The 17,100-nt window shown below is 49.6% G+C and overlaps 2 protein-coding genes across 6 annotated transcripts in view; one reads left to right on the forward strand and one right to left on the reverse strand.

The window, feature by feature from the left end:
• The first annotated feature begins 993 nt into the window (after positions 1-993).
• Positions 994-4,793, forward strand: LOC140261752 (interferon alpha-inducible protein 27, mitochondrial-like). The gene is made up of 5 exons (XM_072355526.1): positions 994-1,262; positions 3,740-3,845; positions 3,933-3,980; positions 4,138-4,299; positions 4,588-4,793. Exons 1-5 carry the CDS (start codon positions 1,182-1,184, stop codon positions 4,674-4,676), a joined length of 486 nt encoding a protein of 161 aa, XP_072211627.1. The 5' UTR covers positions 994-1,181; the 3' UTR covers positions 4,677-4,793.
• A 178-nt stretch (positions 4,794-4,971) lies between these two features.
• LOC140261695 (zinc finger MYM-type protein 4-like) overlaps positions 4,972-17,100 on the reverse strand; it is a 33,338-nt gene continuing 21,209 nt past the window's right edge. For 4 of the 5 annotated variants that reach the window (XM_072355421.1, XM_072355422.1, XM_072355419.1 and 1 more), the window contains 12 exons: positions 16,558-16,702; positions 16,031-16,149; positions 15,518-15,689; positions 14,824-14,877; positions 14,532-14,711; positions 13,949-14,043; positions 13,459-13,630; positions 11,912-12,063; positions 11,137-11,248; positions 9,807-10,055; positions 9,357-9,486; positions 4,972-8,234 (listed from right to left, as the gene is read on the reverse strand). In XM_072355421.1, the coding sequence (XP_072211522.1) occupies positions 8,027-8,234; positions 9,357-9,486; positions 9,807-10,055; positions 11,137-11,248; positions 11,912-12,063; positions 13,459-13,630; positions 13,949-14,043; positions 14,532-14,711; positions 14,824-14,877; positions 15,518-15,689; positions 16,031-16,149; positions 16,558-16,702 (1,788 nt within the window). In that variant the 3' untranslated portion in view covers positions 4,972-8,026. Of the gene's footprint in view, positions 8,235-9,356; positions 9,487-9,806; positions 10,056-11,136; positions 11,249-11,911; positions 12,064-12,210; positions 12,298-13,458; positions 13,631-13,948; positions 14,044-14,531; positions 14,712-14,823; positions 14,878-15,517; positions 15,690-16,030; positions 16,150-16,557; positions 16,703-17,100 lie in introns of all 5 variants that reach the window. The other variant, XM_072355423.1, reaches the window with a different exon arrangement.

Here is a 17,100-nt window from a genome sequence, read left to right on the forward strand (position 1 = left end):
GATAAAGAGGGGAGGGGTTTTACCGCTGCTTCCCCCACTCCCAGCTCCCCACCCAGGCAGAGTTACGAGGAGGAAAGAGAAGGGCTCTTCGTGGAGCTCAGGGTGAAGCCCGGGGCTGTTTCTCTCCACGCTGTCCTTGCTGTGACCGTGTGGCTTTGGCGCTGCTCCTCTCTGCCTTCCTGCCATTGGGATTCCCCGCATCTCTGCTGTCCCTTTCGGGAGCTCTTGGGGCCTTTCATGCTGCGGGCAGCAATGGGGCTGAGGCTCGGAGCACTCAGCTGTGTTGGCGGCACTGCGGTGCTGCGCGCATCCCGGCTGCTCCTGCCCCGCTCTTAGTGCCGTGCTGCTGACACGGAGCTGCAGCCCCGGGGCACCGAGTGCTGCCTGTGGGCCCTCCGGGGATCCCTCTGTCTGTCCATCCACGCGGCTCAGTCCGTCTTTCCATTGTTCCAACAATCCCTTTTCCACACCCGGTGCCAAAGCTTCCCCACTCGCTCCCGCACGCGCCAGTATATTTAGCTGCCTCTGAGCCTCTACCTTTCCTTATATAGGAGAGGCCAAACGAATTTCGCACTCTCATTATTAATAGCCCTAGAGGAGCTCTTCGGAGGCTGCCAAAAATAGCAGCGCAGCGCACCCGGGGCAGCCACACGGCGGGGCGCTCATTGCCTCTTGGTGCCGGGATGGGGAGCACGGCGGGGTCTCCGTGTGCCGTGGGCTGACCCTGCGCAGAGGTAGGGCCGGGAGGGCCGCGGGGTGGGCGCAGCAGCGTCGCTCCTCGCTGTGATCCTACAAACCCCGGGGGTCTCCATCCCACTCGGGGTCCCCGCGGGGTCTGAGCGGCGATGGGCGACTCGCCCCGTGGGAGCTCCGCGCCTCCGCTGGGCCCGGGCGAGGGCTGCGGGCGCTGCGGGACAGCCGGGGAACGCGGGGGGAGGTGGAGGTGGCCGCGGACCCGAGAGGGAGATGCTCGTCGTCGGGGACCTCCGCATCCCGGTTGCCCAGCGCGGGGCGGGGAGGGGGCTGTGCCCGGAGGGGCTTCTCCTGAGCCCGGCGGCACCCGCAGCCCAGGCGAGGGCTGCCTTAAATCCCTCCCTCCCTCCTCCCTCCCCGGCGAGGGAACTTCTCCCGCTGTACCGGAGGATGCTGCAAAGCTCCTGCGGACGAACCGGAGGAGTCCTATGGCAAAGTCACGGCGTGCGGCTGGAGGGGACGCGGAGATCCGCTGCCACCGGAGCTCCACGCCGGGCACCTCCAGTGCAGTGAGTGCTGCGGAAGGGGGGGGTGGGCTCGGGGCTCTGCGGGGCTCTTCCAACCGCCGGCGTTTAACCTTCAGCGAGCGCTGCTGGAAGGCAGAACCGCGAGGGTGGGGATGCGGCCGCTGCTCGCAGCCCCGCGGCTCTGCTGATGGCGGCAGGGTGGGCGCAGCTCCGGGCTGAGGGGGGTCCCCGAGTGTAGGGCAGGTGAAGGAGTGAGGGTGGTCCTGAGGAGGCTGGGGATCCCCGGGTGTGCGATGCAGGGACACCCGATGCGGTGGGATGCGATGGGATGGGATGGGAGGAGATGCCCAACTCTCAGTGCTGCGAAGCACCGTGGCATTGAGTGCCCCAAAACGCTCCATGGCCAAAGCTAAGGGCGACGGACCCCCAGGTGGCACCGTGTACCACCCCCCAGTTGTTGTGGGGCTGAGCAGTGACATTTGGCGAGGCCACCAATGCCGGGCGCGTGGTTGGGGCACAGCGTGCAAAAAAGATGCTTCCTTTTATAGCCAGGCCGGGGCTGTTCGGTGCTGTGTGAGCATGTGGGACACCACGGGCAGCCCCAGCACACACACACACACCCCCCCATGCCGCTGCTCCCCTTATCAGCCCATCTGCTCTCATGGCTGGAACTGTGCAGGTATGGATGTGGAGGCTTTGGGGTGAGCGCTGTGCTGGGTGCTGCTCTCCAAGGTCACCGTGAGAGTCCAGCTGGGGGCTGAGCTGTGACACTGAGCCGTGTGTGTCCCCAAGGCCGGGGGGATGTGCCTGGGGGCAGCCGGGGCCGATCTGTCCAGGATGTGTCAGCCCCGACCCCACACCCTGATGGGTTCACAGCTCCCATAACACTCCTGCAGCAAAGCTCAGGGCTGGGAAAGCCAAAGGGGTGAAGCAGGGACATCCCTGCAGCACGGCCAGAGGGTGCTGCCATCAGGATAAGTTTGGGGGCACTGAACTGCCTCTCTGGCTGCCACCAACTTGGTGACCCGGCCCCTGGGAGTCACGTCCCCGTGGTGCCGGTGGCTCAGGGCATCGCTACATGGGCAGCCCCAACCTCTGTGCTGCCTCAGCCACCTCTGGCTCCTGCAGAGCTGCAGCACGTGGGGCGCTGAGTCACAGCCATGCTGGGTACCCCCATAGCCCTGCACCTTCATGTGCACCCCCGGCTGCACAGGGCCTGTCCTTGTGTTCCCACACAGCTCTGAGATTAGGGATAGGAAGGTCACTGGGGTCAGAGCACAGCCCAGCTGGTGTCACATTTGTCCCCCCCAGCACCATGCTCTGGCTGTGATCGTACCGTGCTGGGTCTGGTGGGCTCCCTCCACCCCTCGCTGTGGTCTCCAACCCCAGAGACACCCACAAATCCCCCCACTAGGGGAGATGCCCCCAGCCTGCTGTGCCAGGAGGTGCTGTGGGGGATGAGGGCTCCTGCACCCTCCCAGCCCTGTGAAGGGGGGGTGCCTGTTGGTGCCATATCCCCAACCCTGACTGCAGTGCAGTGCAAACACTATGTTGGCACCACCAGGTGCTGGGGGGGCTGCACTGTAAGCCAGCACAGCTGCAGGAAGGAAGGGGTCCTGGCAGACCTGGGCTGGGTTAATAATGAGTGGGGTTAATGCATGCTTGGCTGCAGCTGGGTGCCATTGGGGTTGGTGTTGATTAGTGGAGATGGGGAAGGGATGGAGCACACCTGGCAGCTTGGAGGCTGTGCTGTACGATCCCATGGGCTGGGGCTGCCTCCAGGAGCAGCCCTGTGCCCGCTGCCTCTCCCTCCCAACCCTACATACTTCTTCATATGCCCATATGGAGTCGGCCGGCGTTATGGAATGTTAAGAAGTATGTATCCTTGGGCTGGGACCCCCGTGTTGGGACCCCAACACTTCCAGCAGCTCTGATGGCCTCTGAGGAGCAATGGAGAGGTGCGTCCCTGGGGCTGGTAAAAAGGAACCAGATCAACTACAACTGGATTTGGTCCCCTTCAACCAGCTGCAGTGGGGCACGCAGTGACACGAGGTGACAGGAGGCCTGGGGACATGGAGGGGTAAGGAGAGGGCAATGGGGCAAAGGGGCAAGGGGGGGGGGGGGAGGGGGCTGGGAAGAAATGGGTCGGGGTGGGGGGGGAGGGTTGTCTGGGGCTGCTGAGCAGAGGAAGGGGAGGAGCTGAAAACATCCACCATTCCTCATCCAGAAGCGTGGAGCTTCACCACTGCCAGACCCCAATAAAGCAGCAGCCACGAAGGGGAGGCTCTGACCCCCCGGATCCATCCCGGCCTTGTGCTGCCCTGCCCCCCAGCGCCCCCCCTTCCCCCCCCCCCCCCATCCCGGCACAGCGTGTGATCCGGCACGGCAAGGGTTAAACGCTGGGCTCGATCCATGAAACTTTGCAGACACGAAAACAAACGGGCGGATTTCCTGGAAATTCGCTTTCCTTACATCATCGCTGCCCCCTCCAAACACCTCCCCCTTATCCCCCTTATAAGCACATCGCTGCTCTCACCGTGGGGCGGGACGGACACAACATCGGGGCTGTTCCGGGTCTGTGGGTGCGGTGTTCAGAGGTTGCCGTGAGGATGTTACAGCCGGCAGGTATGCGGGGCAGCCGGGGGGGAGGAATTGAGGCTGCGGGGTTGTGGGCGCCGAGCAACGCTTTCTCCTTTCTCTCTTCCTCCTCAGTCATGAAGTTGGCCATCAAGGCCGTCGTCGGGGGCGGCGTCGCAGCAGGTGAGGGCTGATGGAGCGCTGGGGGGAGCAGCGCTCGGGGTCGGCGCCGTCCGCTGCCCTTTATAGGATCGGGGCATCCCCAACCCCTGCGGGCTCCGACAGCCCCGCCGGGTCGGGCTGGGAAGGACGGCGTTAACGCGGCGCTGTCCCGGTGCAGGAGCGGCGGTCGCGGGCGTCCCGCTGGTTGTTTGGTCGCTGGGCTTCACCGCTGCAGGCATCACCGCGGGCTCCGTAGCAGCCAAGATGATGTCGGCTGCGGCCATCGCCAACGGCGGCGGAGTGGCTGCGGGCAGCACCGTGGCCGTGCTGCAGTCGGTCGGTGAGTGCAGGGCAGAGGGAGGGGGCTGGGGTGACCGACTCGGCTCTCTTTCAGCCTCGGGTTCGTTCCCTTGAAAGTACGGGGGATGGGAAGGGACCTGTTTGGAGAAGGGACCTGTTTGGAGAAGGGACCTGTTTGGAGAAGGGACATTGCGCTTTAGACGTGCGCTCCGTGCTGCCCTGAGCGGCGCTCGTGTCCGGGCACCGAGAGGCGCGGCTGGGGGGGGGGCTCGGAGCTCCTCGGCTGCCTCCGCCCTGCGCTCACATCGGCCGCTCTCTGTCCCTGCAGGAGCCGCTGGGCTCTCTATTGGTGCCAAACTCGGGTTGGCCTCCGTGTTTGGGCCGGTCGGTGCGGTGATCGGTTCGGTGATTCCTTAAAGGATGGGTGGCAGAGCCCAGAAACGCCGAGAGACGGCACAGCCGCTACTGCGTCATCACCCACCCCCGGCCCCCCCAGCGCTGAGTGCTTGAGAACAATAAAGATACTGCAAAGGAGCCGTCCTGGTGGCTGTGTGTGTCCTGGGGGGGGAGGTCGGGGTTTGGGACATGCGGGTCCCAAAGGAGATGGAAAAGGTGGGCACAGAGCTCAGGGAGAGCCTCGTTATCCACGGGTGGGGATGGGAGTTGGGGGCTGTGTGAGCTGCTGGAGCAGACAGGAAACAAGGCTGAAGGCTCGAGGTTAAAGAGTTTTTAATCACTTTTTGCAGAATACAGATAACGATTCCAACAAAAACTATTTCGAGGGGGGGGAGTCTCAGGAATTCACTTCTTAATACCATACATTGAACTCTATAAATTCTCAGATAAGAAAAAAAGAAGTCTTTTGTTTTATTATTCTTTTCATATAGATTATGATGCACTGGCGTCACCTATTGGAGTCTTTTGATGTTTAACGCTTTGCAGCCGTATAGCACCTTTCATCACGGGGGCTGCAAAGCATCCTACACAATTTAGCCTCATAATGCCCGAACGAGGTAGGAAAGTCTGGCCAATTTACAGAGGGGGTGCAACCGAGGTAAAGGAGCACATGGGGGGCATCACCCACACAACAGCAGTGAGAGCACACCGGGCCTTGGGCTGCAGGGGGGAGTGGGCAGAGCAGTCCTGGCTCAGAGGGAAGGAGCCCCTCTTGATGCTCAGAGGCCTTTCTGAGTGCTGGGTTTGTTGCCTTATAATTGGGAGTGAAGGGGTGAGGGGCTCCCCCCGCTGGGTGTGAGCACATCTGGGCACGTTGAGGTGGAGATTTGGTGTTTGATGCTTCGTGCAGCTGTGATAGATGCCCTCCTTCACCTGCAAGTGACTCATCGCCTCCAGCAGGAACCATGCAGGGGTTCCAGTGCCGATGGACACCACGCTGAGCAGCTCCGTGTGCCAACACTGCGAGCACAGAGTGCCCCAACTGCAATTCCCTACAGCAACACCCTCAGGACCGAGGGCTGCCCTCACCCTCCTCCTGCCAACAGCCACAGCAGCACCTTTGTGTGCTGACTCACAGCCAGACAGTGTCAGCAATAGAGGCACCCAGATGGAGGGGGACCCCCCCACCAGCACGAAGCATCGCCTTTCTTGCACTGTTTCTCCCCAGACCAACACAAGATTTCTCTCCTTAATAATTACACCAATTAATACGCAGCGCTGTGCGGCTGGCAGAGGATTCAGCTCCCTCTCATCCCCCAACAACCTTATCTAAGCGCTCAGAACTCCAGCACCGTGTCCCTTATCTCCACACTTCACTCCTCTGTGCCCACGAAGGGATCACGTGGATGGTTGGAGCTCAGAGAGGAATGGAAACCGAAAGCATTTGTTCTGATCCTTGCACCACCCAATGGTGCTGTGTCCAACCCTGCCTCAGAGCCACGATATAAAGGGGTTATTACAGCTGCCTTCAGCCAGCCCTGCTTCCAGGGGGCAAATCCTTCCCATCTGAAGTACCTGGAAAAGTAAAACCAAGATGCGCTCACAAAGAAGCGACGGGCTTCAGAGAAGGCAAAATGAACGTGTTGTGCTCCTGGCTCCTTCCCTCCTCCTAACGCTGAGCTGCAGCCCCAGTACAGAACACGGAGCCTGTTGTTCTACCGTAACATCACAGTGCGGAGGGATGGGTTGGTGTTCATAGAACCTCCACTGAGCCCAAGGAGCAGCAGAGCAGGGATGGAGCAGCAGCTGTGGGCTGGGAGCACACAGAACCAGGGGCAGCTTCACTTCTCACATCGTTTTCTGTGTTAAAACAATACGTGAGTGAAATCTGTTACGGGGACGGGACTGGAGAGGACACAACGGCAACGGGCTGCGTTCTGCTTTTATTTCTTTTGGTGTTAAATTACTTTCGTTACTGCTAAAAAAAATAATTAAAAAACAAAAGAAAAAAACCCCAAAACAACCAACAGAACAACGACAACAAAAAACCCCTTAATTAAAGGCTGTTGATTTATCATCACTTGAAACTGTAGTGATAAGATCCAATAGCAGACTCTTGTTACTGAAGCCGGACAGCTGACCAGGCCTAGATAAAAACCATACAGTTCTCTTCTTTAAACAACAGTTTGGGTTTCCAATGGGTCTGTGGTCGCTACATTATAAACACACAGCTACGTATGGAGGCACAGGCAGTGCCTGACAGAGTCCTGCCCTCTCAGCACAACGTGGGAGCTCTGCATAAAGATGCTGTAAGAGCCTTGAGAAAGGCTCCGTGACTTCCCAGCCTCGCCCCTACATCTCTTTATGTGTGTATGGCTGGGATAAAGATGCTTATGGGAGCCCTGTGCCAGAGTTCTGTTGTCAGAAGTAATACTGCGACCCTTTGGACAACACTGCACACACTGCAAAGGTGGGGGAGAGAAACAACAAGGCCCTCTGGGTTTGCCCTCTGCAATAACCGAAGAGAGAGGGGGAAAGAGGAGAAAGGAAAGCTGCCTCGAGGGAAAGAAATGAACGTCCACACACCTCAGGATTTGCTAGGTTAGAACTGACAGGCTGCAGAGCTACTGCGCTAGGAAAGGGATTTTCTGCACATAGCCCTCCCACACTGAACCCCAAAGGGATTGCTCTCAAGTCTGACCCACAGCACTCCTGCACAGCACTGCTGACAGCAAGGCTGGCACCGACCGACAGCAGCCACACGGCCGCTGCTTCAGCAGCTCCCTGCAGCTGTACCCACGGCCTCTGCCTCCCCAGCGTTTGATCCCGGCTTTAGAAAACATTATAAAAGCATATTGGTATTGATAACGGAAGTCGTCTGGTTGTCTCAATGCCACCATCTCCTCTCCTGTCCTCATGAAGACCTGCGAGGTCTCCACGTGTCCTTTGGCAGCAAGGACTGCCAGGCAGCAGGCTGAGAGTTCACGTGAGCCGCAGCCCGCTGTCATTAGCATTATATGGTAGATGTTCCACGACCATTTTCCTTTAAAAAAAAAAAAAATCGATTTTTTTTTGTTGTTTTTTTTTCTGTTTTTAAACCCTACACAGATAAAGGATTTCTGCACCACTCAAACGGGTTAGTTCAACTTGAGTTTGTTCAGAGCATTTAGTGCTGCCTGCCACAGGACGGTGTTTCTCGCAGCCTACGGAGCTCGTCTCCTTCCAGTTCCAGTCTGTACATCCGCTGTGGTTCCAAATCTGCCCGGAGGTGACACGATCTTGGCTTATTTCATACATATTTTTTTCCAAAAGCTGGACGTATTCACAGTTTGGTGCTTCTGCCGTATTCAAAGGAAAACAGCCCGCTTCGTTTAGTCTGATAACTCGATATCAGAGTCTTCTGATTTGACTTTGGCAAGTTCTTCGTGTACCTCCCTCACCATAAGAATGCGAGTTAACATGATGTCCAAAGTTCCCGGGTCTATTGGCAATGTGGAATACCACATGGGGCTGTTGGGTACACAGGAGCGCTCGGGCTGAAGGTAAAATACATCACTTCTCTGCTTCACGCTTTCAGAACTGTCAGTGCAAAAAGAAAACGCATTATAGAAGGCAGCTTTATATCCTTACTCGTAAAAGAGCAATGGAGAAGCAAGAAAGAAAACAGCAGTTACACCGAGGTTACAACACTGTGATTCAAGCAGTATAATTAAGGTCTTTTTATTAGTGGATTGGTTTCCCCTCTTCGGCTTTGTGAGCATTTAAGTTGTCCCCAGGTCACTTGGCTGCTTACAAAGAAACAAAGATAATCCGTGACTCCTTTATTCTGTTAGGGATACAGCACTTCAGCTGTAGTATCATCCACACTGGACTCCAATAGCGGAGTCTCTCTATGACTGACAGATGCATCTGACATTTAATCTCTATACAAAACATCCCATCCCACTATTCCACAACTGCCATGCATTGGGACAATTAATGTTTAAGGATCAGCAAAACTACATCCCAACTTGCTTCTCCTGCTGCAGAACGGTGAGCTTGGCAGACTGACCAAACTGAGGGAGATCTCCATGCTGAGAGGAAGGGCCAAAGGCCTCCAGAGCAAGAATCCCTCCTGCTTGGCCTCGGAGTATTCACATTAAAACAGCAAAGTGAACTCTTACAGCAGCTTGTACCACTGCAGGGGCTCTGCAGGAGCTGATATACCTTGAGAAGCATGAAAATATTTTCTCAGCCCAAGGACGGCTAACATCTAATGATATGCAAGTGGATACAAGAAAGATAAGGAGACAACAGAGTCAGGGCAGCTGCTTGGCATAGCCAAAGCCATGGGACTATATGCAGGAAGCTCATTAGGTGTAGATTTGAGGGTGTGATTGATTTGAGTTTCAGCTGACAGTAATGAGATCCTGTTCCATTTTGCTGGTGTATTTTCTGTGAGGAACACCATGCCCCACCTGCTCACAGACCTACCTAAAGCTGACACCAAGCGGGAAAGACAAACCGATTTGTATCTGTGTCCTTGCTGTACAGCCACTAACTCCTAAATAAGAATTAATCTTGCATCTCAGCAAGCAACATCAATCCTAAATCACACTTTTCCTACCCTCTTTCACAAAGAACACGATGTCTGAGGAGAGTCCCTGCCTGAATTCCTGTTCCAATCTATGTGCAGATTAAAGACCAAGTTCTATCACTTACCACTTTGACAAGTAAAATTCATAAAGTCGCACTGGACACCTCAGGGGATTATCTGCATTTTCAGCCATTTCCACTGCTGTTGAAATCTCTTCATCTTCTCCACGTTTCCTTTTGCCTACAGACAATTTATCTGGACACACAAAAATGGTATCACTCGAGTTCAGTGAAGAGCAGCACACGAAAGCTCACACAAAGTCCTGCAGCCTAGCAGCAGTCTGACTGTGCTCTGCAACACCCCCAAGCACATTGCTTGAGGTGACGGCCTGCTGCAAACAATTTCTCTTTAAACCATCCCAGAATGAAAGAATTTGAAGCACAGGACAACAGCAGAAAGCAAACTACCCACAGCTCTGCTTACTCTGCGTTCTTCTCCCCTGCCCTCTTCAAATAAGGAGAAGATAACAAGAACACGATCACAGAGATTCGAGCAATCATAAAGCATCCACTTACCTGATTCTACCTCTTGTTTTTGAAAGGGTGGGAAAAAACGTAAATATGTCGTCTTAGTATTATACTTCAGAGTCCGGGTCCGCCTCATGACATGGGCAAAGGACAGCTTCAGGTGCTCACTGACATTCTTTAGTTGAAAGTATTTGGTGTTGAAGAATAGCAGTGTGTTCAGTAGAACTATGGGGGAATATGCACCCAGCTGTTTGCATTCCCACAGGTGTTCCTCTTCTATTCTTGAGAACATATAACCTAGAAACGATGCACAGAGAAAGAAAAAGTATCACCTTTACGAGCTGCTGGCAATCTAAGAGATCTTCCCCATCTTCCCAAAGCAATGGAACCCTCCTACATGAGCACAGTAGGATGTAGAGATGAGTAAAATTACATTGGCAAGTTCTGTCAGAGATGTGTTAAGCCCTCTTCCATCTAACCTTGTACATGAACAAACTGTGCATTAAAACAACGTCAGATCTATCATAGTTAACTGCAATATAAAACCAAGAGCGCTGCATGCAAGAACATAGAGGGAGTGTGGAGAACCGAGCTGTGGAACAGCATCATCTTCCAACACCTGATCGATGGACAAAGGTATATAAAGGAAGATTACAGACATCAGCAGAATCTCACTGTACACAGCTACCTGTAAGTCATTGGGTTCTTTCTGCACCAACAGAAAGTTGTAAATAAAAAGCCAGTTTCAGATCCACCTGTGGAGCTGTCAAAATATCACTCATGTTTTGGTGGTAATCTCCAAAAAGATCTTATGTACTCGTATTGCATGTGAGCACCCTCATAAACTGCATGAATATCCTCTAAGAACAGTAAATAATATCTGCAGAACTGGGGAACTCTTAATGTGGAAGAGACTGAGGTGAGAAGAACTCTGAGTCAAGGAGTTGAGACAAGACTCCAATGATTTCCTTATATGATCCTCTGATTTATCAGAAGTATTTCCAGTACTGATATGGAAATACTTCTGCTGCTCCACTCCGAGTAACTCATCTCAAATACTGCACACAATTCTGGCTGCCTGTATTCAAAAGGATTAGCTCAAACTTGAGAGAACTAGCACATTGACTACAGGAATGGGAAGCCTTTAAAGGAGCTGAGAGATTGGTCAAGGGAGGGAAAGGTATCTTCAGGTGAAACCCATAACTGGTAGAGATAAGACACACAATCCATGATTCTAGTCTACCACAAACAACTGCACGGTGGAGAAAGGGGAGACCAATGGGAATGTCTCAGATCACATCCACCTTCATGGCATTGAGAAAAATACTCATAATAAGGTTTTGTCATGCAGCTACACGAGATAAAATAATTGTCCTACCATTTGGAAGAATTGTAGGTTCCCAGATTTTCAAAAGTTTTGTAAGTTCAATCATAAACCTGGAATAGGGCTCGGTAAAAATGTTATCTATTCTACCATTCTCAAACAGGTACTGCGAGAGAAAGAAAAAAGGAAGACATATAATTTATGAATACATAACATTGCAGAGATACAGGACATCAGATTCTTTACCCTTCCTATGTCTGAGTGTCTTATGGTCCAAAAGGCTTTGCTGAAATCTTTAGTAAGACACCACATCAGATTTTCTGCATGGATTGGGATTTCCATGGTGTGAAATGAGAAATCTAGGCCAGAATTTTTATTATTATTGTGAGCTCACCATCCTCAAGGCATTAAAATATGGACAAAGCAGCCCAACAGATTAGGCTGCTGAAAAAGAGCTACTGAATGAGCATAGTGTCTTTGCCAGGTAACCTCTTCCATGTAAACCAGTATAATGGAAGAGTACTTTGCAGCTATTTTAGATCTGCAACATTCAATCATAAAAACAACTCTTCTAAGGAGCCACAGGTTTCTACAATTCTTTCCTATATATGAAAAGGGTAAATACTAAACCTCAAGATTTGTGTCAAGCCCTCCACGCCACATTCCTCCCAAGTAAGAAGAGGTTTGTTTACTCTGATCAAAAATCAAATCAGTAGAATGAGATTAAGGCACGTTATGAATGAAAGCAGCTACTTGGGACTATGGGTATAAAGCCTAAAAGGCCACTAGAAGTTGATAATGTTCTCTGCAGTACCAAATTCTGACTTACCTGCTGAATTCCAAGGCACAAGTATAAGATGCTGTCGGGATCATATTTTTCTCCATTCGGTCTCCGAACCTCTTGAATAAACTGGCACAGGCCAAAACTCAGCTCAGCAAAAGTGCACGAGAGAATGTCCTCCTTGAGCTTCACAGGACGAACTGTGGTGGAGAACGTGATTAAATAAACATCTTTATTTGAGATATTAAATCTTTACATCTAAATATTAGGGAGTTTGCTGAATCCAAGATATGGTGCAGCAATGTGTACTTGGGCTGACAACGCAGGGTTGGTAAATCCTTCATAGCTGGACTCAGGGGAATCTTGAGTGAGAAAAAGATCCTGAATATTTCCTAGCAGTTCTGGGCACGAGCTGAGCACAGAGTATTTGACTCCTTAAAGGGAAAAGGAATGAAGAGTTTATAGGGCTGTGAGATTCAGAAAACAAGGCAGCGCAGAGAATCGATCAAAGAATCTGCAGTGAAGTTACTGCTTGGCCACTCCACATTGCTGAGCGCTGCCTGGGACGGAACAGGGAACCTTTCTGCAGGGATTGATACCGTCTTCTGGAGCTGTTGGTAACTTTTGTTTTCCTAGCTACAAGAAAAGCCCAACACTCATGTGATCACTCTTCTGCTGGGAAACAGAAAACAGCTGTTCTCGTGTAGTGACAGAGGAGAAAGCAGAGCTCATTCTAAACAGCATTTTCCCTTTTGGGATCTTTCTTATATAAGCCCTGCCACACCTAGATCTATGCACTGCAGAAGCTTTTAATACTGCTTGTTCTCTTCCCCACTGTCCTCAAAAAGCTCAGTTACAGAACTAAATTAAATTCTGTGCTGCACTCTGAAAACTTGCCCACAAAACACAGTGTGAGCATGTAAGACAGACTTGAGACCAGGGAAAAAGGGAGTCAGACACAGCCAAACCTTAGGAGTGCTGTGCTTTCATACAAAACTAAAACCCCAAAAACATCCATAATTAGAAAAACAAACAGAAGTGACATTTATATTGTCATTATTATCTATCACTCCAGCGGGATGCAAGGAACAATTCATGCCTTTTAAAGGTAGTTTCAGGCAGAGTGCAGCACTGAATGGGTACGCTTCTGGAAGGTTTGTTTCCAGCAGTGACGCTCAGAAAGAACACTGTGGTGCACAGCTTTTTACAGCTAACACTGATGCTGACAAATACTTTGTGAATGTGTGAGCTCCAGATGAGAGGACAGGGCCAAGTCCATGCAGTCAGCTTGTAACTGTGCTCCAGTAACAGCTTAGTAAAGACTCTGCAGCTGCACAAAACATCTGTTCTAGAAGTGAAGAATTAGTGCATGCAAACGCACTAAGTTAAGGTTAAAAGATCAACATTTTGTGTTGGAAAGAAATCTGGCATTTCAGAGTCTACTTTAAAAGATAATGGATCAATTAAGAATGCAATGGCTGAGATTTTTAAATGCAAGATGCTCTGAAAACTTTACGTTTTAAAATAGCCATGAGTAGAACAATGTTGTCCTGAAAAACAAAGCAAGAGTTATTCAACCATTTATTTCTGTTTACCTGAAAACTTCAGGTCCCCTTGTTCCTCCTGCGCATTTTTCCATTGGACCCAGTTCTTCCAGGCATTCACCCCATACATATACTTTAGGGTCATCCCAGAAACAGAGCACCCTGGGTAGGAGCCCTGCATCAGGTTGCGGGGCTCTACAGCAACTACAGACTTCTTTCGTCCCTATAGGAAAACAAACAAAGCAAAGCAAAAAGAAGCTTAACAAGCATGCTTCGCTTCACCTCTTATAAAGAGAGTGGTAAACTGACATGATAACAAAATGCTACTCCTGCAACAGAAGCTGAAGGTAGACATATGCATTTTTTAACATGCAGAGGAGAAAGTGTTTCTCATGAAGAAGAACAGGAAAAAATACAGCATAACTAAATCAAATTCTCATTTCCACCCTGGATCAATAGTTTGTTTTTTTTTAATCCTAGGGATTCTTCCAACATTATTACTGTAAATGCAAGGAATTAACATTCCAGAGGAGTTTCTTACCCTTCTTTTCGGCTGGGGGAAGCCATCTCTGTGCCTCCGTCTTGCTCGTGAACGTGAATGCAAACCCAGTCCCTTACTGAGAGGGTCAAATGAGTCTGAAGTCAAATCAACACCATTAAGAATTTAAATTATATGATTCAACAAGCCCAAGAAGTGTCACTTAAAGCTATTAAGTACCCTAGCAATGCCAGTAACTCCTGTATATTCAAACAGTACTTTCTGTCTGAACAACTAGGCAACAAATGTACTTAGAAGAGGAAAAAAAACCCACCCCCAAACAGTGGGTGCATTCATTCAGATAACTGCTATTCTTTTGCACCACTGACATGGATTATACCTTGGAACACAAAAATGACACATTGAAGGGAGTCAGGCAAGACTACCTGCTGCTCTTGACAGTGGTTCTGTAAAACACTGTCTGTAAAGATTTTTAGTAGAGCTGATATATTGCTGCTGCTTTAAATATCTGGTTTAACTACACAAAATCATATATTCCCCCTTAAGCAGGCTGGGGCTACAACACTGACTCAAAGTTGGGTGTATTTTTTATCCAACAATGCACTTTTCTTAGTGCTATACAGACCTGATGGAAAGTCTGCCTCCAGGTCCTGTTCCACTTCACCTTTGGAGATCTGCTTTGGTTCTGGTTCTGGTTCTGGCAGGGCATTGGATCGTAAGGCATAGTGATTTAACTCTTCTTCCCAGCTGTGTGGAGTGGACACTGCTTCTGATTCGAGATCTCCACTGTAAGTGCTGCCTTGGTCTGTAATGAGAGCGATGAGATATACCACGTGCTATGGGAAAGGACAGATAAAGAGTCTGAAGAAAAGATATATCTGGATCAAAGTCCATGTGCAAAAAGAAGTCAAACTGACCTTTCTCAAACATCTTGGGGTCCAGGAAGAGCTCATGCTCAGACGTTTGAGAGCCTTAGAAAAAGAAGGAAACTTTTATCTACAAATGATTTACGACTTACACAGCTAATAGAGAACTGCAAATGCCAAAAAATACGTGTATTGGGTCATGGTGCTTCCACACGACACATCCTCCACTACAGTTTTACTAACAGCTCTCTGCCAAGCTCATGCTGTTATGGGAGAAACACAAATGCAGAATTAACTCATGTTTGATTTTCCAACTATTTCCACCCCTCCGTGTTTGTCACTGGGAGTCACCTGTAGGCAGATACAGAGTTTTGTTCATTTCTTTTTAGCTTGCTCCACTTATACTACATAGTTTGATCACTTTCCAACACATTCTAACCTGCATCACCCTTCAAGAATCCACTCTAACAAGCTTGGTGTGAAAATATTCTTGTAAAGCAGCTGCTCTGCCTTCTTGCTTTTGTCTCCTGCTAGTGCATGATGTACTGGTCTGATTACTACCACTAGCAACTTGTTACTGCCAACATAAGTTAAATCAGCACCTAGGATCAGGGAAAAGGAATGCATTGACACTTACAGCACCGCAGGCAACAGAGGCTATATACACATTTCTCTACCTATTTACCACAAAAAGAGGACCTCTTTATCTCACTGCATTCGGTTTCCTTTTAAAAGCACCACATACCACCGTGAGAGTGTGTTTTGTCTTTGTCCTCATCTTCTGCAATTATTTCTGCCATCTGAAGGAGATCTGCTTCAAATGGACTTATGGGAATCTTTTCTTTGATATCCTGAATTGTTTCAAGGATCTTATCAGCATTATCCAAAGTAGTTGGGAAAAGCATGGGAACGGGTACCTACACAGACAGGCAGAAATTATTAGAGATTGTTTGGGGATGAAGGGAAGCAGCAAACACACAAGGGAGATTCTACTTATTTAATCTTACTTACACACTCTTAGGACTACAGATAATTTTAAGCAACTCCAGGACAGAAAGTCCTTTTCATCTCTGCAATAACCCAACAAATTGGTGTTTTTATATAACAAAGCTCAACTCAGTGTAACGTGATACAGAATGAAATGGCTTCATAGACTCCAAATACCACTCACATGTGTGATCACAAAGCCCAGTGACATGGCTCTTGATCAGAACCCAAACTGTAAACCAGTTCTTCAGTGAACTTGAGCATAACTTACAGGTACTGGCATCCCAAGTGGAACTGGTGTGTACTGAGTGTAGAGGTGAAGGGGTACTGGCACAAACACTGGTACAGGAACAGGTACCACAATGATTTTGGGTTGAACATCTTCTTCTTCTGTTACATTAAAAACAAAACAAAAATTGTTTGACCATACGATCATCATACACTTCAGAGTGTGCCCATCATAACCATTTGGTGTTCCACTACTAGCGACTTCTGCTTGTAATTGAATGGGCACAGTACATCTTTGCTCACAGTCATCACGCACTTTAGCACCGCTGGAACAAGTAGTGATGGAACAGTTTGGAAATAAGCAGCACAGTGACCAAATACTTGAATGATGGAAGGGAAGGAAATAAATGCTAAGGTCTGCAGCCAAGTAAATGCTATTGCAGATATCTCACAGCTAACTAGAAGACCATAAGAAGAGACTACTAAAAAAATAACAGTCTGTTGCATAAATCACACACTCTCAACTGCACTACAGACTTCTATAAAATGAGTTGGAGATTAAATACATACCTGTCTGGCATTCTTTGTTTTGTGTGTGAGGTTTGCATGACGTGGCCTTAGTCTGCGTGATTGGCTTGCACAACAATGCTTTGTTTTTTAGGAGCCTAGGAGGCTGTGAAGATGGCAGTTTTAGGGCATCTGTCTGAGTACTGGCCTGTTTGGAAAAATACAAACGAGGGCACAGTCAGTATTGGTTGCAGTAAGACATTGTAAGATTAATACTTGTCCTCTACTATGAAACACTGAATGATTTTAAACTGTCTTTGTTAATTAAATGTAAAAGCGACCATAAAATAGCTTTCTATGTGGTATTTTTTTGGTGTAATCCATTTAGTGCTTTCTGGACTTTGCATCAGTTTATTTTAGTGCAAAGCAAAAAACAGATTGTAGAAGATATTTGGTTTCTGTAGTCAAAAAACCTCTATAAACTTCTGATCTTAACATTCTACTGCTGATAAAAAAAAGGACTTACATTGAGCTACTTCTGATGACAAAAATACTGGCTGTTATATATGCACTCAAAAAAACCTTAGTAAATCAATGAGAAATCAC

Source organism: Excalfactoria chinensis, chromosome 22 (genome assembly GCF_039878825.1).
Source record: "Excalfactoria chinensis isolate bCotChi1 chromosome 22, bCotChi1.hap2, whole genome shotgun sequence".
Taxonomy (NCBI): domain Eukaryota; kingdom Metazoa; phylum Chordata; class Aves; order Galliformes; family Phasianidae; genus Excalfactoria; species Excalfactoria chinensis.

What these genes read in the sequence shown, in the direction of transcription:
- LOC140261752 (XM_072355526.1), top strand. Translation starts at nt 1,182, where the DNA reads ATGGCAAAGTCACGGCGTGCGGCTGGAGGGGACGCGGAGATCCGCTGC. An exon ending in CGCCGGGCACCTCCAGTGCA is followed by an intron (nt 1,263 to 3,739) that starts GTGAGTGCTGCG and finishes CCCCCTTATAAG; the next exon opens with CACATCGCTGCTCTCACCGT. An exon ending in GAGGATGTTACAGCCGGCAG is followed by an intron (nt 3,846 to 3,932) that starts GTATGCGGGGCA and finishes CTTCCTCCTCAG; the next exon opens with TCATGAAGTTGGCCATCAAG.